The sequence below is a fragment of the Stenella coeruleoalba genome (genome assembly GCF_951394435.1).
Source record: "Stenella coeruleoalba genome assembly, chromosome: X".
NCBI lineage: Eukaryota > Metazoa > Chordata > Mammalia > Artiodactyla > Delphinidae > Stenella > Stenella coeruleoalba.
In genome coordinates this window covers 22,949,883-22,975,492 of record NC_137152.1, presented here as the reverse complement: position 1 = coordinate 22,975,492, position 25,610 = coordinate 22,949,883, and the positions used below count along the sequence as shown (strand labels likewise).

The window sequence follows — 25,610 nt, the reverse complement described above, 5'->3', positions numbered from 1 at the left end:
CCTACAATGCTGTTTTCATGTTTAAATATTATCCTTCAGTTCTTATCTACATGGAGACACAGGGATGTGCAAAGCTGATGATCACAGTATACAAATCTTTTTGTTTTCTACTTTTCATTTAATAGCATGACATTTTTCTGTATCACTACCCAGTTAATGAAGAATATCCTTAGGTGTCTTTAGATGGTTAGCCTAATCTTGCCACTGGCATTGTCACATTTGCCTCAGGCGCAAGGTTTTTTGCAAGGTTTTTTGGGAACTCACACACAGACACACACACACTCACATGACACAGAGTTGGGACTTCTTCAAGTTTATAGGATAGGTTAAATGATTGTTTATTAATAAATGTATATGCAGCAGAATTTGTCCAAATTTTCTTTCACTATTTTGTGGAATCAAGGTGGTAGAGGAGTAATTTACCTTCTCCTACCCCTAACCATTATGGTTACCTCATTTACTCAAAGGGACCTGAGAATTATGTGTAACTGCATTGTCTTGGTCCATTCTCAATAGCTGTGTTTGTCCAAACACCAGCACCTCCTTTTAACTGGAACTATGCATGATCAGATTCCATGGGGGTGGCCAGGCTATAAATGTAAGTTGGGTCACCCTGTTACAGCAGTTGCTTTCTTAGCTAAGAAAACTTTCTGCTCTGGCAGGCAACATAGAGGCATGCTCTTTTTTTTTTTTTTTCAGAGAATCACAGTACATTTGTACTTAGAAAGAGAAGTCTGGCTGAGTGTGGAGGATCAAATGGAGGGGAACAGAAAAAGGCTAAGAAGGTGGTATAGGAGGTTTGCACAAGGCATTTGCAATGAAGACTGAGGGAATAGTCTATTTTCAGGAGGTACAATTAACTGACCATGATTACTAATTGGAAATGGCAGATGAGGAGGAAGTGAAGCAAATGAGGTAGAGGATGATACAAAGAACTGAGACGTAAAATGGAGGATGATAAGAAATGAGTGTGGGGGGTGCGTGACTCAAAAGCTGGGGTTGGGACCTATCATAGTGGAGAAAAGCAACAGGTTAGCAGAGAAAAAAATAACAAGAGAACTGGGAGAAGGACATTTAGATTTAGGAGTCATTTGTACACAAATGCAAGTGGAGACAGGGTTGTACATGTGATCCAAAAAGGTGGTGCTGCAGAATTAGAAGAGAAGTGCTAAGGCCTGAGTCTAGGGCAAACAATAAAATGCAAGGCTGTGTAGAGGGGAACAAGGAGTGATGTGAACTAAGAGAGCAAAGCATCAATATGTTCCATCTTGGAAAAATAGAATCCTTTTGATATAGAACTGATACAGTCAGGTAATGCCTATTGCAATGACTTGAAAGGAACTGACTAAATGTGTCTAGATGCCAAATAGTCCATCTCCTAGTCTGATACAGTGATGGAAATTTGGGGGATTTGGAGTCATTTAGACCTGGGTTTGAACTCTGTCTTCCTGGTTGTATAGCTCTCTATCAATAAAATAGTCAACATAGCCCTTGTCATTTAATACATAGTCAATAAACAGTCAGTGAATCTGTTATTATCAATCACCATAGTTCTGACATTACTTCAAAATATGAGGTAAACTTTCTTTCCCTCTTTTTCTTCACACTCTTTGCCTTTCCTTCCAAGAACACTTTATGTATTCCCTTTTCAGGGGAGATAACATGGTAGCCAAGAATAAAGAAGACCGATCAACTTTGACTTTCAAATTACAGTTTTTGAAGCCAAGTCAAGAATATGAAAAGTTTGGGATCTCTTAACAATTATCTCTTCTTTGGAAAAAGAAAGGACTTGTGGGAGAGCTAGGAAGAATGGGGATTTGATGATGTCAGAGAAATTTTTCAACAATGGAAGAGTAGATATTTATTCAACCATAATAGCATGTGTAGAAGGATCTAAGGGGATGAGACATAGGTTTAGAGGCAACTAAACTCTTCAGAATATTCTACCATTCAGAACACGACAAAAAATTATACTGGAAATTGATAGTTTCGGTGAAATCATTCATATCATTCAGAACACAAAATATGTTCAAAATAGATAAAGTGAGACTTGTTTAGGTAATCTGCTTTTTCAAATACCTTCTACTATGCTAACTGTGCAAGCAACATCAGATCTTTAGGTTATATTGAACACACCAAAGTTTTAAAAAGCTAAAAACAATAGGGGCTCAGTGTCCAATAAAATAAAGGCTTTGTAAATAGACCTATATTCAAATCCCATCTTGGCCACTTACAATAATACTAGTGCTATCTTCTTTAGTAAGTTACTTAACCACTCTCTTAACCACTTAACTGAGGCTTACTTAAGCCTCAGTTGCTTTATCAGTAAAATGGATATTATAACATTGACCTTAGATTTTTTTTTTGAGGCTTAGCAAAAATGATTTTAAGAATGCCTAGCACTTTGCTTGATTCTCACTCAACAACGACTCTGACATTGGCAATTTTCTCATTTCTCTTTGAAGCAGTACTGAACAATAATTTGTATGAACAGGCAAGAAAGTTAGAAACAAAGAATAAATAGGCTAATCAGTACTTTAAAATAAAAAAAAAAACAACAACAAACAAACAGCTTTGCTGCAGCACAGACTTCACCCTGATGGGAAGGGGAGAAGTTTAAAAAGAGAGGAGTGTTAGGGATGCTGAATAAATGGCTCTTCTTCACAAGTCTGACAAAGTGACAAATAAATGTGATTTATTCCAGAGGCCCCTGGAAATGTGGTAGCATGGGCAATTGCTTTATTTTCCTTTGTACCAATTAGTGAAAAATGAATAGTCAATAAAAAGAGATTACAAAAATGATCAAGAAATCTTGACCATCTGTACAATTTATTGTCACTTCACATATGCTTCCTATACTGCAAGTCTATCTTATATTATGACTTACTTTCAAACGACCAAAAAAGGAAAAAAAAAAACTTTAGTCCTCTCATGGGCGGTTTATGGAACTCAATTGTAAGGACTCCAAATTCTTCTTAGATTGTACACATATTCATGACTGACCAGAGGCAAATAATACTTATGATTTCTACAAAAACAATATTTACTTATCCAACTTAAGTAAAAGTATTAGATTTATTATTATGAGAACAACTTGCTTGTACACTTTCCTATCTGTTGGTCCCCACTTGGAATAAAAATTAGCCTGTCTAAATATAGCTAAATAAACAGGATTGAAAAGACTGCTGGATCATTTCTAAAATATTTGGTACTGTTTATTATAACTGACCAGTCTAAACAAGGAACAAAGTGAGATTCACTTCAAACTATTGGGCCAGGGAACACAATTAAAAGAGACACTCCTGGGCTTCCCTGGCGCAGTGGTTGAGAGTCCACCTGCCGATGCAGGGGACATGGGTTCGTGCCCTGGTCCGGGAAGATTCCACATGCCGTGGAGCGGCTGGGACCGTGAGCCATGGCCGCTGAGCCTGCACGTCCGGAGCCTGTGCTCCGCAACGGGAGAGGCCACAACAGTGAGAGGCCCGCGTACCGCAAAAAAAAACAAAAAGAGACACTCCTTACTTATATAGAAGTAAAGCTGGACTTTCAGTACTGATTACAAGGTGAGAGAAAATGAACACTCTGATACCACTCTAGTCAGTGTTTGTAATTCGCAAGTGCTGTTTGGAATACCATTCTAAAAAGAGTAGGTATTGCTTTACAATTTTCAGAGGAAAATACCTACTGGCTGCAAAGCATCACACATATAGTTCCATATAAAAGATGAATTTACAAACTGAACATTGAAAGACTGTAAGAGCTGCTGCAAATGGTTATTCAGGTAACTTTTCTTCCCCTCAAAAAAACAAAAGCAGGAAACAGAATATTCAGAAAGAACATTAAAAGAGGGAACTCATCTTACCTCCATCCAGCTCCTCAGCCCCAAAATGATTCCTATAGAAGAGCATGATTTCTATCTTGTAACACTTGTAGATGGTCACCAAACAAACAAGCAGCAGAAGGATAGCACCAAGCCCTCCAGCAAGTTCAACTGTATACATCAGCTCTAAAAAAAAAAATTACAAGAGGGAATTATACTATATTCACATACAAAATCATAAATTCAACTTGATTTTACAGTTTTGTGGATGAGATCAGATGCAGGTAATGGATTAACACAACCCCTTCCTTTTCTGCCTGAGAATTTGATCTTTTGATAACTTTCTAGCTGTTGCCTTGGTAACCAGATAAGGTAGTGTGTGGTAGCTGTGTTTCTAAGCAACATTGCTTCTGGTAAGAATGAACCTATATTGGTAGATTGCATTTGGACTGAGAGAATTATAAATACCTGATTGGAAACTATAATTTTGGGCTTGCTGGGGTGCGAGTAACTCTTACATATAAACCCAACCCTTGTGGGAATCCTGCAAGCTATGCTCATGGAGTTGATAAAAGAAAAATCGGTTTCTGTGGTATGAAGCTTTTAAGCCAGGATGGTTTCTGAACTCACCCAATATGAATCTTGATCCTTCCCACCTCAGCTGTCACCTGGGAGTTGGGGCTGAGAAGAGATGAGGAGTCAAATAGCACAGTTCCTGAAGGGCAGTGCGGACTGTCGCATAGAGTGTTGGGTGGACCACCTAATGAATACTGTCTGCTGGCTCCTGTCAGAAGCAATAACACTTGCCCTGTAGCTTTCTGAATAGAGTGGTGTCAATGTGGCTGACCACGGTCTTGGAGGCTGAGTGCTAACTTGGGCTTAAGAAATAGGCTCTCGAGTGGATGTCACACCAGACTATGTTGGTAGTATTTTCCTTTCACTAAGCTACTTAAATTTTTTTTTTCTTATCCTTTCTTTCCGCTTTTACTTGGTATGTTACTACATTCTATCCAAAAGAGGAATTTTCCTGCCATTCACTGTATACAAGTTCTCTTATTCCTACTGAATGTTTATATTGCATAAAAAATGATCAGAAAATTTAAGGGATAAAATATTCACTTATTTTCTTCTCTTTTAGAGCTCATGAACATTGTAACAAATTCAATGATACTGATATTTAAACATTAAGCCAGAATGCACAGATTTTGAAACTCACTTTAACTGCCTATTTATACATGTTGACATTGATAATAATAGTCCAAATGTTATTTATGGGTATCCATTCTTCCCTGCAGTTGACAACCACCTTGAAAAATACTAGTTGCCTTAATTACCATTAAAGATAAATATTCCTGAAATTATGGCTCTAAAATAATGGCATTTTTGATCCTGTAATTTACAATCCACTAATGGGTTATCTAATTTTGTAACATAGTCAGTGTAGTTTTAGACTGAGAACTTTAAAATAATCTATGGCTTTGCAGTGACAAGTACTCTTGGGTTACAAGATCACTCCTGAGATCTTACAAATAGGGTGAAATCATCATGGGTGCAATGTAGTATCAGTGATGAATAATCTGAAAAGTATGGCCATAATTTTCTCACAAGGACATGTTTGTGTGTGTGTGTGCTTGCATGTGATGTCACTTTTCCTGTGATGATTACAGAAAAAAAAAAACCCTCAGCCATAGTTCTCATTGTCTAGTCCTTCATTTCTAATTCAACAGTTTAATAAAAAAAATACATATAAACTACTGTTTCATCAAGTGTATTTTTCTGCTCTTGTTAAAATTAAATAGGACACAGAAGAAAAACTTATAAAAAGTGATCGGACTTTATGAATTTAAGAAAGAAAAAGTAAAGTGAGTTATTAAATCTTTTAGAGTCTAAGTGAATTAATACGAAGTGTGAAATACTAAAAAGTACCTCAAGGAAATTTATATATTTTTTATTTGTAAATATCAGACAGCTTTATCTGCTGAATCTTGTGAGGGACTACAACAAGAGAGTACTACAAAAGTACCAGGAATAAAATACAAAACCCAATTTAGTATAATGTTTCCCACTACTATGTGAACAGAAAAGATTAGTGGGTAGATAAGTCTGTGGGGTACATTGAGTCTTGTTCTCTCAGGATATCAGTTAAACTCCACCACACATAGAAGCCTGTATAAAACTCTAACTTATGCCCATAGGCTAATTTATATACCAGAAAAAATCTGATTTAAATTACACTGGATATAATGGGAAAGAGAAGCATTTGGACTATGGCTACTTTTTTTTTTTTTAACATTTTTATTGGAGTATAATTGCTTTACAATGGTATGTTAGTTTCTGCTTTATAACAAAGTGAATCAGTTATACACATACATATGTTCCCATATCTCTTCCCTCTTGTGTCTCCCTCCGTCCCACCCTCCCTATCCCACCCCTCTAGGTGGTCACAAAGCACCGAGCTGATCTCCCCGTGCTATGTGGCTGCTTCCCACTAGCTAGCTATTTTACATTTGGTAGTGTATATATTGGACTGTGGCTCCTTTGAATATTCATTCTGTTTTCTAATATAATGCATTACACACTTGGAATTCATCACTCTGAAATTTGTTGTGTGAGAAAAGAAATAAAAAAATAATGGAGAATGCTTAACTTCTACTCTCAAACACTGCTAGCAGAAGTGCCCAATGGTACTACTATATTAGAAAATTTTGAGTAGCCGCTAATAAAGTTAAATATGAATCTACCCTATGAACAGCAGTTACACTCCTACGTATTTACCCAAAGGAAATATAAGCAGATGTCTATAAGAAGACTTGTACAAGAATGTTCAGAGTAGTCTTATTCATAGTAACCACAGCTGGAAACAACTTAAATGTTCATTAACAGGATATGATGAACAAACTGTGTGTGACCGTGTGATATAATATACTCAGCAGTAAAAAGAATGAACTACTGCAACATGCATGAATCTCACAAAATTATGTTAGGTGAAGAAGGCCAGACACAAAGTAATACCTTCCGTATAATTCTATTTAAATGAAGTCCAAGAGCGGGCCAAAATAAACCTCAGGGATAGAAATCACAAAATGGATGCTTTGTGGATGGGTGATGGGAAATTTTATTGGGAAGGGGAAAGAGGGAACATAATGGGGTAAAAAACAACAACAACAACAACAACAAAAAAAAACCTCTGTGTCTTTTTTCAGGTGTAGATACAAGTATTGATATATACTTTTGTCAAAACTCATTGACCTAAACACTTACGATCTATGTGTTTTATCTTACGTTAATTGTACTTCAATTCTTTAAAAATTTGATTTTTTTTAAAAAAAGAGTCATTGTAAGTTCTAACCCAAGGGCTATGTGGGAAGGAGCTGTAAGGAAAGCTGCGAGTCAGGACAGCTGCTTTGCTCTAGATAAGCGCCCAGGCAGAGAATGGTTCTTTCATGGTGCCCCTAAGCACATCCTTTGATTCTGGAACCATGGCACTGGGCCTGGGCATCTAGCATGCCTTACACACCCGTATCTCATTGAATAGCTTTTAGAACAATCAAAAACTATGCCTGAAATATAATTCTATTAATCCAGTAAGCAGCATTCTCATTTTCTTCAAATGCTATTTGTAACACTGGTCTCTACACACATTTTTTTTAACTTCTAAAAACTGAATATGTGTAAGAGAAAAATTTTATGACAGTTAAGTCTTTTTTGTTTTCAGAAAAGTAGTTGCCCAAATGTGCATTATTCCCATTGCTAGATGTCATGAGCCACTCAAAAAACTGTATATACTACCTTGAATACACTATTTATTAGGCTAACCAATAATACTGTCTAAAATGTAATGAGAAAAAGAGAGCAGGGTTGATGAGGCTTAGCAATTACAGAAATGGTCTTGTGTCACATGAATACCTCCTTTAAGGTACAAACTTATGAAAACTTACATATACCTAGAGTGTGAGCAATAACGCTAGAAAAATTCTTCTGAGCCATATGATAGTCATTTTCTTAATACTAGGGATACCCAAAACTAGACCAAGAAACAGCATTTACAAAGAGCTAACTTATTCTGAGATCTTGACAGTATCTCGGATTTCCCCCAGAAACCTCCATAGTATTACGTGGAGAAGCACGGTGTGCTTATAACAAACTTGTAAGTCGGAAAAGAAATGTGTCTTTCCCCACAGTCCACACAATAGTGCTTGCTCCTCAGTTAGTACGTTATTTTTATAGCGTAAAGACTAATACACCTGCCTTCATATTATAAATGCGTGCAGGTTAAAAATTTTTCCATTGAAATTTTTTCCATTGGTTTATATAGCATGTGTAAATTCTCCCAAAGAAAATGGTGCATTAGATTCAGTTTCCACATTCTTTTGCTCCAAGCTGGACACATTCATTAATATGAGTGCCAGCCATTACTGCTTATACATTAGGTCAGGACAAAATTACTAGGGGTTAAATTCTGTTACTGTTAAAAGAAATGATTGGGGCTCACTGCTGTATTTTATCTTTACATTACAATGTGAATGGTGTTGCCCCAGTAAATGTCATTTCCTTTTGAAATGGGATCTGCTTTTCAGCTCAAGTTCAAGCTGCCTGGAGTGGCAGCATTTAAAAAATAAAGATTCCATTTCAGCACAATTCAACATCAGAGGATGGAAAGAGAAAGTGCAAACCTTTAAAAATCTGTTTAGCCTTTGTGCTATTTTGTTAAAATGATAGACTCTGCCCCCTTTAAGGGACTGAGACTGAATATTGAAAATTGTAAAGCAAAATCGCTGGGCAAAACCTAAGGGAAACTGGCATTTGGTTAAACACAACAAATGAACAAGTGCCAAGGAGTTACATTTAAAGGCACAAGCAGTCATTTAGTTACAGGCAATTAACAATAGTCTGTGGAAAGCTCCAGTATGGGCTAAGGGAAAACACATTGATTATTGCTGCACTAGTAGACTGCTTTCGGAATAAATTGCTTCAATTTAAAACTAGATTTGCTACAAGCATTTTGAGCAATGACTACAATTTTTTCTTATCAAGACAGCTGGACCAAGCAACCCTTTAAAAGAAACAGCTAATTAAAATAAAGCGCATGCCATCCCCTAGTATATTGGATTACACTGCAAATAATAAACGCATTTGGTTTACACTAATCTTGCTGCAATTACCTAGTATAGTTTGGAATCCTATTTTTTTAAATTGGCTTGTATTTAGTGTTGTTTGCAAACTTTTTCTGCTAGGTATCTTTAAAGAGGTAAAGATGTTAACAGAGTTAAATCAAAGTTTATATGTAATTGTGTTTTTTTAATTTAAAAAAAATATATTTATTTATTTATTTATTTGGCTGCACCAGGTCTTAGTTGCGGCAGGCGGAATCTTTTAGCTGTGGCACGTGGGATCTAGTTCCCTGACCAGGGATCAAACCTGGTCCCCCTGCACTGGGAGCGTGGAGACTTAACCGCTGGACCACCAGGGAAATCCCTATATGTAATTTTGAACTCTTCACTTGGAGTATTCATTTTGTATCTCTGTCTATATTTATATATATAATCTTGTTTAAAGTATAACTGAAGACTTTAGGTGGCTTATTCTTATATAGTTTATCCTAAAATTGCCTCATTCGTTATATAAAGTCCTTTGAAATGCTCTGCCCTGATTTATATGCAGTAAAATGCAAGTTTGTGGGGGAAATGCATGATAGATAATATAATGATCCCAGTTTATTCATTAGCGTCACCAAGTACATTTCTTCTTCTTTCACTGTGTTATAAAGAGCTAAACTTTATAAGGATTTATCCATCCACATAAATTCATATGCATATTTATTTCTCTGGAGCAGTATAACTTATTTGTTCCTGGCAGGAGGATAATTATGCTCAGCCTACAAAGATATTCAACTCAATTCTACAATACATCAATGCAATTTAGAAGCAGTTATAATGTTTTTTTTTTGGTAACACATTAAGAAGCTGAATTGCTATTCACATAATAGCAAGAAAATGTTTTCAGAAAGTATAAACTGGTATGTAAAGATAGTAGTTTTGCTCTTGCAAAAGTGCTTTTTGGAACAAGGAAAGGTATACATAATAATAATAATAATAATAATAAATGAAAGTGGTCTCTGAATTTAACAATGTGATCTGTGCAACCAAACATTTGGGCAAAAGGTTACCTTCCAAGTAGTATATTTTGCAGTTTTGGAAAGAGGTTTTCAGCCAAAGTATCAAATTAACTTTAACTTACTGTCAATTAAGAATGCAAATATGGTGGATGAAGCTAGAGACTGTCATACAGAGTGAAGTAAGTCAGAAAGAGAAAAACAAATATCATATATTAACGCATATATGTGGAACCTAGAAAAATGGTACAGATGACCCGGTTTGCAGGGCAGAAACTGAGACACAGATGTATAGAACAAATGTATGGACACCAAGGGGCAAAAGTGGCAGAGGGGGGTGGTGGTGGTGTGATGAATTGGGAAATTGGGATTGACATATATACACTAATATGTATAAAATGGATTACTAATAAGAAACTGCTGTATAAAAAATAAATAAAATAAAATTCAAAAAAGAATGCAAATATGGTATTGGCTGGGACCCATGATTAGGGCCTAGTTAGACTAAGCTCCCATAAGCCCTTGGATCTGAAATGTTACACATTAATAAACTATTAAAACAAAAAATTAAATGAAAGACTAGATGGAAAAAATGCATCATTCCTTATACAGTTAGCTAGAGCCTACCCTTGGAATGTCTTTTTTCTCTCCCCAACCAGATAGGAGGGTGGTAAGTTTTGTTTTATATTTTTTTCTATGAAGTAGGGAATATTCATAAGTGGTATGTTTTTTTTTTTTTATTTGGCTGCACTGGGTCTTAGTTGGGGCAGGTGAGCTCCTTAGTTGCGGCTCGCTGGCTCCTTAGTTGTGGCACGGGGGCTCCCTAGTTGTGGCACGTGGGCTCCTAGTTGTGGCACATGGGATACTTAGTTGTGGCATGCGAACTCTTAGTTGTGGCATGCATGTGGGATCTAGTTCCCTGACCAGGGATCGAAACTGGGCCCCCTGCGTTGGGAGCGTGGAGTCTTAACCACTGTGCCACCAGGGAAGTCCCAAGTGGCATGTATTAAAAGACAATTTAAAATAATGACAGTAATCAAATAAAACATGAATCCATGAATTTATATTAATTATAAACAAATTAATAAAAAGGAAAGCTCTCCTTTAGGGCAGAATGCCAACTGGCAAATACAGAAGGAATAATAGAGTTAGAAATCACCATTTTTCCACCATCCTAATAATAATTGACTCAGGCAAGAATTATCAACAGAGGCTAAAGTTAATGGGTGAAAGATTGATGAGGTAGGGTATTCCTACTGTCTTAAAGTACCTCCCTACTGATTATTTATTAATGATTAAGGGAGAAATCTTAAGGAAGTGACCAAAATTAGCATTACCAGTAATGGGACAAATTGACATCGTGTACCTCCTGATGTAATGCATTAAGAAGGTATAATATCATCTATGCAGTATTCCAGCCACATATAAGTAAATATCCTAAAAAGGAGTAAAAAATAAAATCTGGTTTCTATTCTTTGAAAATGTCAATGCCATGAAAGACAAAGAAAGGTTGAGGAACAATCCCAGATTAAAAGAGACTAAAAAGACTTGAAAACTAAATGGATTGCATAATTCTGGATGGAAAATGTGGTAAAAGGATATTATGGGAATACCCTTTGAAATATGAATATAGACTACATATTAGTGAATAGCATTCTATCATTTTCAATTTTCCTAAATTTGATAAATATACTCTGGTCTTATCAGAAAATATCCTTGTTTTTAGGAAGATTCATGTTGAAGAATCTAGTCATGATGTCTGCAATTTACTCTCATGTGGTTCAGCAATAATATGTGTTTGTATACATAGTGTAGCTCTATCTTTTTATTTACCTAACTAGATGAAGAGAGATAAGGCAAATGTGGCAAATGTTAATAACTGGTGAATCTAGTTGGAGAGGCTATATGGAAATTACGGTAAGATCACAATATTGCAAGTGTTATTGTAATTTGAGAATATTTTGGGTTGATTATTTTGGATTAAAGTTATTCACAACTATTCTATTATAATCTTCGCAAAGCCTTCAGTTTAATCTTCCAAAAACATGTCCTCATCTTGGAATTTTCTTCAGTAATTGTTAGCTGATTTACATTGCTCATGGGAAAAAGTCCAAACCCCTTGTGTTGGCATTCAAGGTCCTTCACTCCTTTAATTGAAGCAGCTGATTAACCTCCAGCAGGAATTATCCCTCCAATGTGAATTGAATTTGACATATGTTTTCCCAATTCTGTACCAACCTAGAATTTCTTTCCATTTATCAAAACCCTACCAATCCTGCAAGGTAAGGCTAAGATCTGTACTTTCAGTGAAGCTTTTCCAACTAAAAGCAATTTGTCTCCTTAGAACCTGTATTTTCTGTAGCTTTTTTGATGACTTATCATACTGTATTATACCACTAAGTGTTGTTCATGATTTTACATGATAAACAATTGCTTTACCTTAGGGCCTCCCACTTTGCTTCTTCAAGTCTTTGTTCATAGAACACTTTTGCAACTCGGTCCACTGACCACTCATTCCAAGTCACTAACCTGTGGCTGTATCCACTTTCCTTTCTCTATTTTTCACTATAGCATTTATCATTATAGAACATAGTATTTAATTTTCTTATTAATATATTTATTATCTATTGTCTATCTCCTCCCACTGGAACTTAAATTCCATCAGGGCAAGTTTTTTTTGTCTATTTTGTTCATATTTTTTAACTGATTCTCTCTCAAGTGCCTTGAAAACTATCCGACACATAGTAGGAGCTCAATGAATATTTGAATAAATGGATGACTGGATAAGAACAAATGTACTTTGCTAATGAAAAGTTAGATTTTTGTGCATTCCCACTCTAAAATGACAAGAATATCTCTGTGAGCCATTTTTCCAGACAATGTGTCATGAGGTTCAAGCAACTGATGGGGTATAATTATTAATACACAGGCTATTAGTTTGATGATAAAACTTCATTCTATAGAAAAGTGGTCAACTTCACAGTACAGATTTAAAAAGGATTCTTTCATCCATAAATCCAATGACAACATACATAATCTTTATAGACTTAAAGAATGAGGAAAGTATTGTTTTACATCTTTGATATTATTACTCATTTTTGTCTTTTCACTCACTCATTCACTTTCTTTTTGTTTTGTAAGTGCGTTAAATGTACCAGGTGTAGTGCTTTGGGTTCTAGTGATAAAATGATGGATGGAATATGCTCCTTGCCTTAAAGGAGCTTATGTGTAGTTGTAGAGTCAGGCATGCAAGGAAATATTTAAAAACAAAATAATAAGAGCTAATATTTATTGTGCGCCTAAGTGTCACTCTGCTAGGCTTTTTATATGGGTGTAAAAAATGCTCTACTATAAGAATAATAACCAAGGACCGGGTGAGCAACTCACTCAGGGTGTTTGTGTGTGTATTTGTGTTTCTGTTGGGGGATCTTAGAGATAGGGATCAGACACTATGTGGCACAGTACAGGACAGTGGCTGCAAAGGAGTTTGGCAAGTAGTTTGGTGTGGAGTACGGGGAAAGCAAGTGGATGGTGTGATGGGTGATGGTAGGCAAATTCATGCTCTGATTTCTCAGCTAGAATATATTTATCTTTTTTTTTTCCTTTTCCAAGCAGCTAGCATGCACCTTGAAAATAAATATTTGTTTGAAGGATTCATGGTATCAATTAAGTCAGGTTTCTTAAAATTAGGTCAGAAAAATAGGACAATGATTCTCCCTAGTGGAAAACTGACATATATTTTCAAAATGTACCATATGGTATTACTAACACAGACAGAGCTTTATCTCTGAAAACATTTCCCCTTTGGATTCTGAAAGCAATGTTTGAAATAGGTCTATCCAAAGACCATAATGTGGTCTGTACACAGACTATTAGGTTTTTGCACACACAGACACATACAAAGTATTCAGATGGGGCCTCCATCATCTTAGATCTCGTACAACTTAGCATGATGGGGAGAAGCCAGACAAAGAAAGATACTGCTATAATAAACAACTAAATGGGCCTCGAGTGACCAGCTTAGAAGACAGGGCCATTGTATATCAAGGTGTCAAACCTCACTGATGACTAAAAGAAAACCTCTTAGAAGAAAAAGTATTTGTTTTACCTCTACTAGGAATTTCCTTTTCAACATGTCATACAAATAGATAGTCACAGATGGAATGTTACAAAACGCCTCTGGAGAGAAAATTGTCAGAGGGAACGTGGCATTGCCATTTTACTCCTTTTTGTTAAGGGCTGCAGTGTTTATCCTAAAAGCAATCCTCCACCAGAGGATATGTAGTCACAGTTAAAAGAATTTGGTCTTCCACTGGGAATGCTTTGGACTGGCCAAAGAACCCAGAACATCTGGACTGCTTAGATAACCAATAGAAGGAACCATGCTCTCGACAGAAACACTGAACACTTCTAAAAAAAATCGTATGATGATCTGTAGTATAGTCAGTATATTCAGTTGTTAAAAATCGATTTATAAAATATTTTACACATGTAAAAACGGAGTTATTGCAATATACAGAATGGGATGCTTTGATAAACTTTAGAATTTTATGTTATTATTATAATTTTCTTCCCTTAAGATTTTAACTTATTTCATAATTATTGAGAGCATTAGGATAAAACGTGTTCAGCAAAAGCTGTTTCTCTCATGAGACAAGTTTCATTCAAAATCTTGGTGAGGGCTTCCCTGGTGGCGCAGTGGTTGAGAGTCGCCTGCCGATGCAGGGTACGTGGGTTCGTGCCCCGGTCCGGGAAGATCCCACATGCCGCGGAGCGGCTGGGCCCGTGAGCCATGGCTGCTGAGCCTGCGCATCCGGAGGCTGTGCTCCGCAACGGGAGAGGCCACAACAGTGAGAGGCCCGCGTACCGCAAAAAAAAAAAAAAAAAAAAAAAAAAAATCTTGGTGATTCCACAGAGCTAGAGACTATTAAGGCAAAAACAATAATAAAACCGTATGCTGGATCATTTCCCTCAAAGGACATAACAGAAAAATCCATTTCTTATCCCTTTTGAATCTTTTTTGACCACTCTCTGTTTTCTGAAAACATAAAAATGTTGAGGAAAATAGTGGTAAGTTTGCCTTCCTTTCTCATTTTGTAAAGAGATACTCATCAAGAATTTATCAACATTTAAGTTTTTTCTTTTTCTCCCATCAACCCTCTATGAAGGAATAGGCATGCTTTGGGAACTATCAATGGCAGAACCTACCATTCCTTGATTCCTCCTAAGGGAACAGTAAAAAGTTCCTTAAGCCACGACAAAGTTGAGAATAAAGTGGGTGGCTCATATGTTTTAGTGGCCTGTGTTGTCAGGATATATGAAAAGTCTGTCCTCAATAATGAATTCTCTTTTACCAAAACAGCGATAACACTGCCCTGCTTCACAAAGAGTAAGGCACTATCTTATTGTCTCACTCTATGTATTGATTTTTGGTGTGTGAAAATTAGCAGTGGTTTGAGAAAATGCAAAAGTCAAGGTGTCCCCTAACATGCAATGTTTTCTAATACAGACAGATATAAAGTGGAAGCAAGAATACATTCAAGGAAACAGATTTTTTTTTTTTTTTTGCAGTATGCAGGCCTCTCACTGTTGTGGCCTCTCCCATTGCGGAGCACAGGCTCCGGACGCGCAGGCTCAGCGGCCATGGCTCACGGGCCCAGCCGCTCCGCGGCATGTGGGATCTTCCCGGACCGGGGCACGAACCCGTGTCCCCTGCATCGGCAGGCGGACTCTCAATCACTGCACCACCAGGGAAGCCCAAAGAAACATATTTTAACATACTTTTAAAATGTGGAAATAACTTGATTTTATAGCAAACAGATTAATGGTAGGTTTCCTGTAAGAATTTTAAAATTCTTCAGACTGTATCAAAATACATTTATTTTTTCTCACCTTTTTTCCTGACTCTATAAAATGTTTACTGTAAAAATTTTGAAAATCATATAACAATAAGAAAAAGAAATTAAAGGTCACATGGAATCAGACTGTCCTGAGATAACCACTATTACTACTTCAGTTAAAATTTTTTTAAATGCATCTCTTTCTAGTGTATTAGGTTTCAATTGAACTTAACAGGGGCAAGTGACCTATAGTTTTACATGCTAACACTTCAAAATAGCTTATATTTTGCCTTTTACTCTGGACAGTTTGGAATAGAGTTATCCAAGGTGGTTTATAATCTGTGTTTTGCTAAGAGCCCTTATGGCAAACTCTTTAGCCTAATTAATTTTTCATTCACCTGTCTGTTTACCCAATCATCATTTATAGATGCCTAGTTCAGCCAGGCAAGTCTAGCAGGAATTATTTAACACCAATAGGGAGTTTTTCTCTATATAAATAATAACCATGTTTTTTTTGCAACAGTTTACAAACATTCCCTGAAAAAGCAGGTTAAAACATAATCCCAGGGGCTTCCCTGGTGGCGCAGTGGTTGAGAATCTGCCTGCCAATGCAGGGGACACGGGTCCAAGCCCTGGTCTGGGAGGATCCCACTTGCCACGGAGCAACTAGGCCCGTGAGCCACAACTACTGAGCCTGTGCGCCTGGAGCCTGTGCTCCGTAACAAGAGAGGCCACGACAGTGAGAGGCCCGCACGCTGCGATGAAGAGTGGCCCCCGCTTGCTGCAACTAGAGAAATCCCTCGCACAGAAACGAAGACCCAACACAGCCAAAAATAAATAAATATTTTTAAAAAATCATAATCCCACTTTAGAGAAAATATGGATTTCAAATTTCAAATTTCATTTAGTCTAATTGCATTGTTTTACAGACAAGGAAGCTAAACTGGTCTGAGAACAGTTAAAAGTTGACAGACTTTCCTGGCAGACCAGTGGTTAAGACTCCGTGCTTTTACTGTAGGGGGTGCGGGTTTGATCCCTGGTCAGGAATCTGAGATCCCACATGCCACGTGGCAAGTTGAAAATATATTTTTTAATATTATCAACTTTTACGGGACTACTGAGTTGCCACTGACATTAATCTGCACAAGATGATGGCCAATACGGAATTCTGTTGTGACATCTTTAATGTATTCCTTTTAGCTACTTTCGATAGTGATATAGTTAAATAATATAGATGCATTTGTTCACTTGGGGAGAATCAGAAATGCACCCAAGCAGTTGTGAGTCATTACCTTGAAATGGTGAAGTAGTATAAATGAGTTTTCAAGTTATATTCACTTTATATTTCATACTAGAATTAGAATTCCAAACTGATCTAAGTCAGGCTGATCTAAGTATCATTCTTTAGCTTTTGATAATGGCCTCTTCCATTTTAGTTTCCATGAATTTGGTAACCATTACCAGTCAGTACTTTGATCTGCCATAGCATACCTTAAGGAATTATAATTTCTATTCTGCAGTTACAGGAACTTATCTAAAGATCTGAGTTAACTTTACAAACACTTAAAACTATAAGAAAATTCCTGGGAAGAACAACTGTTTCATTTCACTTTCAAGATTTGCAAAATGAGGTACAATGACTCAAAACTCTGAGAACCTATAAAATCTGATGAATGGGCTAATAGATACTATTAGTCACCCGGAGTTTAATATGGTCTTACAAGATTACTGCACTGTGGCTTAAGGACAATTAGTTAACAAATGATAAAAATGAAGAACAATGACATAAAGAGACTTGCTTTAGGTCACACACAAGTGAAGAGTCAAATACACTCTCAAGTAACTGTCCATTTCTTCATCCCTGTTCACAATTTTTCAGTCAATCCTCATTCATATCAAATTCTAATTCATGGTAATGATTCCTGGGTGACCTTTAAAATGACCTTTTTGTGCTTTCTTAAATATACCACTGGATTTCTTTTTGTGAAGTACAAACAAAATCTATTTTAATAGCATTTAAATGTCCATCTTTAATTTAGAGAAATCTACCTCCAGATATATCATCCTTCATAGAACACATGCTAAAAATAGTATATGTGCCCTAAAAATAGAGACTAATAGCTAACATATTTCTTACAGATGGCAAATGTAATTCTCAGCACTAAAATCTAATACAAGTTACCATGGAAATTTATTGGAAATCAACACGTTTTTTCCTACTATATGACCTGAGAGAGTAGTTAGCATTTTTTTATGTGTCACGTCTAACTTCTCACTTTACTGACCTGGTTGTCAAAGTTCGATATACAGGGAACTGCTTATTAAAAGTTATACCTTGCATTTTTGACCCAGTTGTGCCATTTCTCAACCGAGTGCAGGAATTCACAGCCATAAAAATGCACAGCCATCTTCCTCTCCCCAACAATGTTGCTTTCATGCCCCAGGACGGTGATAGACATCCTGCTGGCAGCAGTGACTCAACTACTGAGGACAACTAACCCAGTGCCTTGCCCAGAGCTGGAACTTAATTCATCTTTAGTGAATGGGAATGATTTATTGCTTTCTCATACAACAGCATTATATGAATCATCTTTAACCAGCAGTGAAGTGAGACTTTGAGCAGGATATGAAGAATTGTCAGTCAATAGGTTGTCCTGACCCAGAAATAATGAGAATATTAAGGTAGTTCTGAGAAGTAAAAGTGAATGGTGTGTTGGTGGGTAGTGGCCATGGATATGCTATTCTGCTTGTGATCTCTGATCACATATGTGGAATTGTGCTATGTGCGTGCCCAATGATATCTGTAGGCTTCTTGCAAATATCTTAAACTGAATTATTATTTTCTAAAGTGCCTGTGTGTTACTTTCCAAGACAAAGATCTGAGTTCCAGTGAATTCCCTCTGCTCTCACTGTAGGTTTACTTGTGTTTTTACAACCTCTTTAGATGCTAGAAAGACGCCTGTAAAAAATGATTTGAACTTCTGAACACATAGAAACTGTTTATCCAGGTTCTGTTACTGTGTTATTTTTTTCTTTGCCTGTTTTGCGATCATATCATTGACCAATAATATGTGGAGGTTCAATCTTCACACTGTCTGCCCTTCCTTACTACACATAATTGAAATTTAGCTGAATACAAGTGTTTAAAACAGGAAATTAGGGCTTCCCTGGTGGTGCAGTGGTTGAGAGTCCGCCTGCCGATGCAGGGGACACGGGTTCGTGCCCCGGTCCGGGAAGATCCCACATGCCGCGCAACGGCTGGGCCCGTGAGCCATGGCCGCTGAGCCTGCGCGTCCGGAGCCTGTGCTCCGCAACGGGAGAGGCCACAACTGTGAGAGGCCCGCGTACCGCAAAAAAACCAAAACAAACAAACAAACAAACAAAAAAATCCCAGGAAATTAGCAGTACTTACTGCCCATCATATATCTTGTTCCTCCTTGGGAACTGCTATTTGCACAGGCTGAACACTGTATACAGCCTATTTGCATAGATTGAAATATATGTATATATCCATATATAGGTTGTTGAGACATCCCTAAGTGGATTTCCTTTTTAAAAAGGGATATGGAGGAACTGTGTCCAACAATGAAGGCCCTCTTCATTTAAGAGGTTAATTATTTAATACTTGAAGACAGTGCTCTTTCAGACATCTCTCTGAGTAGCAAATGTGTTCTATAAAGCACAATTTCATTGAATACATGAGGCAAGTAACCTCATTAAGACTAGATGTGAGGGCAATGTACAAACGTTCAAACAGATTCAAAGGTGTTGACCACGTAAAAAGAATGAGGCAATTAGTTAGAATTAGTCCCAGTGACTGGCTATACCCCTATTTCATTCCTCTGTGATGGCAACAGTGAACTCAAGAGAGCTAGTTGCTTTTCACCTGTTAGATTCTACCAAGTTTATTAGAGTACCTATTGCCTAGGCAAAGACCTTGGTATGCCAACTGTGGTCCACAGACCAGCAGCATCAAGAAACTTGTTTGAAATTCAAATCTGGAGTTCACCTCAAACTAATGATTTTTTTGCTGCACCACGCGACATGTGGGATCTTACTTCCCCAACCAGGGATCGAACCCATGCCCGCTGCAGTGGAAGTGCAGAATCTTAACCGCTGGACAACAAGGGAAGTCCCAGATGAGTGATTTTGAATCACTTTTTAACAAACTTCCTAGGTGATTTCTGTGTACTGTAAAGATTGCGATAACAACCACAACAGAAGATGGTAAAGCACTGCTCTAGGGACTTTGGGTTGACTTTCCAAGAGTGGTGTAGGGGAGCAAATTTTGCCACCCCAAAATGTGTCTCTTTGGTATGAGGATCAACTTAGTCTGGTTCTTTTTTATTTTTTCCGGTACGCGGGCCTCTCCCTGCTGTGGTCTCTCCCGTTGCGGAGCACAGGCTCCGGACGTGCAGAGTCAGCGGCCACGGCTCACGGGCCCAGCCGCCCCGCGGCACGCGGGATCCTCCCAGAACGGGGCACGAACCCGTGTCCCCTGCATCGGCAGGCGGACTCCCAACCACTGCGCCACCAGGGAGGCCTTCGTCTGGTTATTTTTAAGAAATAGAAACTCAGGAAGTTTTTCTTTTTACATCTGTCTTAGTTGCCTAAAATAATTTAAATAAAGGACCTGTTCCCAGAATAGAGCTATCACCAGAGATATCTGCAAAGATCGTGGGCAAGGGTGTGGTGAGGTAGACCCAGCTTGCCTTTAGGACCAGTGGGAATATTCTCTCTGGTGTGTGCATTACAGATAGGGTTATTTTTAGATCTCTAGATGGTCATGCCATAATTAATTTGTAAAAGAGCTCTATTTACTCAGCTTAAAGTAAATGCTTACATAAATTATTTCTAAATGTCATAGGAACTAACGCAAATGTTTTTTAACTTCATGTGATCTATGATTAATCTTTAGTCAATAAAAGCAAATTTAAACTTACTGGTTTAATTAAAACAGGTGTACCTTTAGAGTTATCAGCATTCAGTACAATACTTTTATTCTACCTAGGTTTACTAAAAGTCAAATAAGTTCATGTTATCTCTGCTACAAAATTTGTCAACAAGAAAAATAACTTAAGATGGTTAACTGCTTTAATGTCTCATAAAATCTTTAGGGGTAATCTAAGTGCAATTATTAAAAACAAATGTATTAAATAGATGTAAATGAGATAAGAGTTTTCAGGTGAACTTTCTAAAACGATGATTGTTTACTTAAATAGGTCCCCAAATCTTTCTGGTAACTTAACACCCTTAGGGTTTTGCTAGATCAAATTAAATGATGGAAATTCATTAAATATCTAGATCATTTCCAAATAAGATAAAATAATAAAACATTAATTATTGGACATAGTCTTATCTACTTTTGACTTCCTATTGCGGAGAAACTAAAGATGAATTTCAGTCTTTTAGTAACCATGTCTTGTGCCACATTGAAAGATTGCACTATTTAAAAGGGCATATATTTCTAGAAATTATAAAAGGTATTTATAGGCACAATATTGTAAATCAACTATACTTCAATAAAAAATTAAAAGAGCTGAAATTTTTAAAAAAGTGTATTTATAAATTTTCCACACCACAAAATGCTAATGTAGGTTCACAATTATTTCTTTGTTTTCGCTAGAAATTAAGGTTTCTAATTATTACATGTGATTAAGGATACTAGAGATAATAAGGGAAACAATTCTGTATGCAAGGGAAGTAAAATGTATTTTTGGGTAAGAAAAGGCATGAGATAATGGAGGTGCATTTTTGTTGAGAGAAATAAAAGTGATTTTTGTCCTAGAGCTGATTATTTCAAACTGGGAAAGAGAAAAAGGGGCAAATTAAAGTGGCCATAGAAAGTTGTAGAAGTTTTGTGAAAAAGGGATCTTGGGAAAGAAATTTTATGTGTGATCAAGCTGGCTAAGATGGGGATAAATTTAATTATGTGAATAAATTTCAGTATCAAAGGTACACTTGTACAAAATTAGAATTTGGTTTTGCTTTCTGTTAAAAGCACAAAGGTTTTTTTTTAGATCATTGGTCTGCTCTTAATAAGCAATTGTAAACAAATATTTTCTTTATCATTAATGGCATCTGTCTAGAAAAACAAAAATTCTATGTTTTATCTTTATCAGGTCTCTGACTATTTAGGAAAGAAACCCGAGTCTCTTCAAATATTATAAGAGCTAAGTTGTTTTACAACTATTTAACTTTCTGTATTTGCCTGTGAAGTCTTTGTCATTCTGATTAAGTGAATAACTAAGTATTGTTTCATAGTGACCTAGGATCCTATTTGACAAGTGTTTTAAAATTTTTTGATATTTTTGACAAACTTCCCACAAGTAAAATTCTGATGAAGTCTTATTGACCTGGAAATAATTTGGGGGTTTTCCAAAAGGCCCCTGGAATACCTCAAAATATTTGCTTTCTCTCCTTATAAAAGAGAGATATTAAACTAATTAGGCTTATTGGGTATGCTAAATGATATGGGAAGCATTGTCAAATAAGTGATGATAAATGTTCTTAGGTTATATTATTTGGGTAAATGTTATTAATATAAATGTTCTAGAAATTATATAAAATTCATAAAATTCAGATATTTCCTGGTACAACGTTATTAGCCATAATTCTAGTTATTATCTTAAAACTTTATGTCACAGAAATAATCAAATTTCCTTTTCAATTGCACTACAGTGAATCAGATCTTTAACCATGCCATTTTAAGACTTTTGTCATTTATTGACAATTATTGTTTTACTCTGATGCTTTTGCAAACAAAACAAAAACTTCATCTTCAAGAAGATCCATAGAAAGGACTTTTTGACAATGTATCCTTCTGATAACTTTCAGATGATACCACTGAATTGGGTAAGAAATTATAGAACTCTAATCAAAAAACTGATGGCTTCACAAAACTGCTAACAAAAGATAAGAGCAACAAGAATTAATCACATGGGACTGAATAAATTGATGAATATGATTATAATTTTGACTTTTTTGTCTGAACTATAACTACATTTTTAATCTTTGTTTTTCAGATATAAGAAAACCTTTAATCTTACACTATGACTTAACAGCAATTTGGTAAGTTATATCTTTATAAGCAGAATTGAAACATTTATATTTTTCTCCCTACCTGATCCCTCCAGAATTCAGAAACTCATGGTGAATACTCTTATTTTCAGGGCATTCTAGTTATATTTACATAAGTTCAATAAGAATCTGTTCTCCTTGGAACAGGACACAATTGGAAATTTGTTATATTACCAAGGTTTTCACTGGAATGTCTTGTTTGAGAGAGACATGCATAGACTCAGATATGACCAGACAGCTTTAAGGAACTAAGGTTGACTTTATGGAGCCAATAAGGCCCTTTGGAAAAACAGCCTGGCACCTTGCTTACAGGGTTCCCGGCAGCCTTACCAGGGGAGTAAGGCAGGTCACTTCCTGGCAGGTGCAGGAACCTCAGGATATTTGGGGGACCTCAGAAAGTGAGGAATTCACCCAAAGCTACAGGTATTACAGGCAAGCATGATGGCGAGTGTTTGGCTTGCCTTCCTCGCCTCGGGGGCATTTAAAAGTTCAATCTGGAGATTCCTTACTGAACTTTAACCATCCCGTACATCACATTTATGTGATGATGTACAAGTTAAAGATATAAGAGAGAAGTACAAGTTAAAGATCTTTATTAAGAATTTAACATTTAGTTAGGAAAACAAACAAAATAAAGGACTTCCAATGACTATGCCCATATATAAATTAAATACTAAGAGCTCTGGCCCACATGGTTAACAGGAATGATAAAAACTGAAGGGCTTATCATTCTCGGCTCTCAATATGGGTGTGGTCCTGGATCATTCCCTTGTTACTTATTAATTGAGAAATAAGCTAATCATCAGCTAAGAGTGGTCCTTTTCTTTCCTAACAAAGATGCTGCTTGGATATTCCAATTCACACTTAGGAAAACAATAACCAAAAGGACTGAAAGGCAAAACTATGCTACGTTACAAATATCCATGCTGTAGCTGATCAAGAAAAACTGGGATCAACAGACCTTTGAAAAGATATTCCACTGTTGAGGCAAAAATAACTTGGAGTTAACCTCACTTAAATCATATATTCTATATCTGAGGAAATAGCTCAAAAGTTTAGTTTTCATGCCTGTAATTTTGGTGGCAGTCAAATAATCTTGTTGCAATGTCCATATCAAGAAACTCAAAGGTACAAAATCACTAGTACCAGACAATTTGTGCTCTTGGCATCCATAATAGCCTCCAACGTGGTTTTTATTTGTTTATTTGTTTTGGTGTTAGTTGCCAAGAAAAAAAAAAGAATTGAGGTCAGATTAAATGTCTTACATAACTGAGGAGCAGAGAAGCAAGAAAAATGTTACAGGATAGAATAAAACTTTGACTTCAAAATGTCAGATCTTATCCAAAGAGAGAATTTGTTAAACCTGATGGCTCTGATTTGGAGATGCTGCAGCAACATAACTAAAGTTCTTTAATATTTTGGCATATTGCACAAGCAAAGAAGAGGGACAGAATATACCCTCCGAAAATATGCCTCTTTGATATAAACATTATTTAAGGCTGATTATTTTTAAGAGACAGCAGACACAGGAGAAGCTCTAAAAACCGAGTAGAAGTTACTCTTTGTAAGAGATATTTACATTTATAAAAGAAATCCTCATTTGTAAGGGTGTTTCCCTTGCTGTACCAGGGAGAGGATGACTCTGAATCTCCAGAAACTCATCAGTGGAGAAGGCAGAGAATTAAATCTGCAGAACAACCATGCCCATGGTTACTGTGCTTTTCCGGGCCACCTCCCTGCTCCCCAACACCTTGTTTTGTCTTTAGCTGGAGATGGTAATTAAGGTGCTGGCTTGGGCCACTTCAGGGAGTTACTCAGCTTTCCTGGGTTCTCCCACGTATACAGGAGGAATATATGCTATTAAATTTATGTTTGTTTTTCTCCTGTTAATCTAGCTTTTATTACACGGTGTGTCTCAGCCAAGAACCTAGAAAGGTAGAGGGAAAATGATTTTTCCTCCCCCACAGTAACGACTCAGTAAAAGTGACTCTTCTGTGGATGTCTACTCAGTTTTTAATGGGTCATGGTCTTTTTAGGGAGATGCAGCCATAAAGAGATGTAGGAGGTTTTGATGTCTGGGCAAAATTTGGCTTTTCCATATTCTGAAATCTATGGTCGAAGATGTCAAAGGATGAGCCCCGAGAGAGCTTTAAACAGTTCTACAGTCTTACTGTATCTCTCAGCAAATAAATGCACTAGGTAAATACCAACAAGGATAGGGGCACAGAGTACAAAAATGATTCATTATAAGAAGGGATAAGGACTCCACTGGGTCTAAATTCACCTGGCTTTAAAACAATGCGTCCTAAATGATGTACATGTTAATTACATTACTAAAGATATTCCGAGGACTAGGGAGTTTATAGAGCAAGTCTAATTCCCATTGATTACACTCTTTGGAGGGAGAGAGGGAGGGAGGGGGAGAGAGAGACTGCACATGCAACAATTAAAATGGGTTTGAGGGGGAATAGAGAAAAAACAGATATTTATCATTATTAACTAGTGCTAGTCTCTGAGGTAGATACTTTGCCAGTCCCCAAACTACTTCGTGATGAATGAAGTGCCATAATACTGTAATCGATATATCTAAACATAACCATTCACAACAGGACTGTTAATGAACATTCCCTTAATGTGACAGCTTCAAAGCCAAACATTCCCTAGAAGCACAATTCTATCAATACATTAGAAGTGCTTAATATCAATGTAATTTAAAAAGCAGATGATGGCATTTCAAATTATATTGGTTCTTATTCCC

The 25,610-nt window shown here is 36.7% G+C and overlaps 1 protein-coding gene across 6 annotated transcripts in view; it reads right to left on the bottom strand.

Moving 5' to 3' along the window:
- The window catches only part of IL1RAPL1 (interleukin 1 receptor accessory protein like 1), a 1,345,156-nt gene that overhangs the window by 15,918 nt on the left and 1,303,628 nt on the right, over nucleotides 1-25,610 (bottom strand). For all 6 annotated transcript variants that reach the window (XM_079910445.1, XM_079910444.1, XM_079910446.1 and 3 more), the window contains one exon: nucleotides 3,863-4,006. In XM_079910445.1, the coding sequence (XP_079766571.1) occupies nucleotides 3,863-4,006 (144 nt within the window). The remainder of the gene's footprint in view (nucleotides 1-3,862; nucleotides 4,007-25,610) is intronic.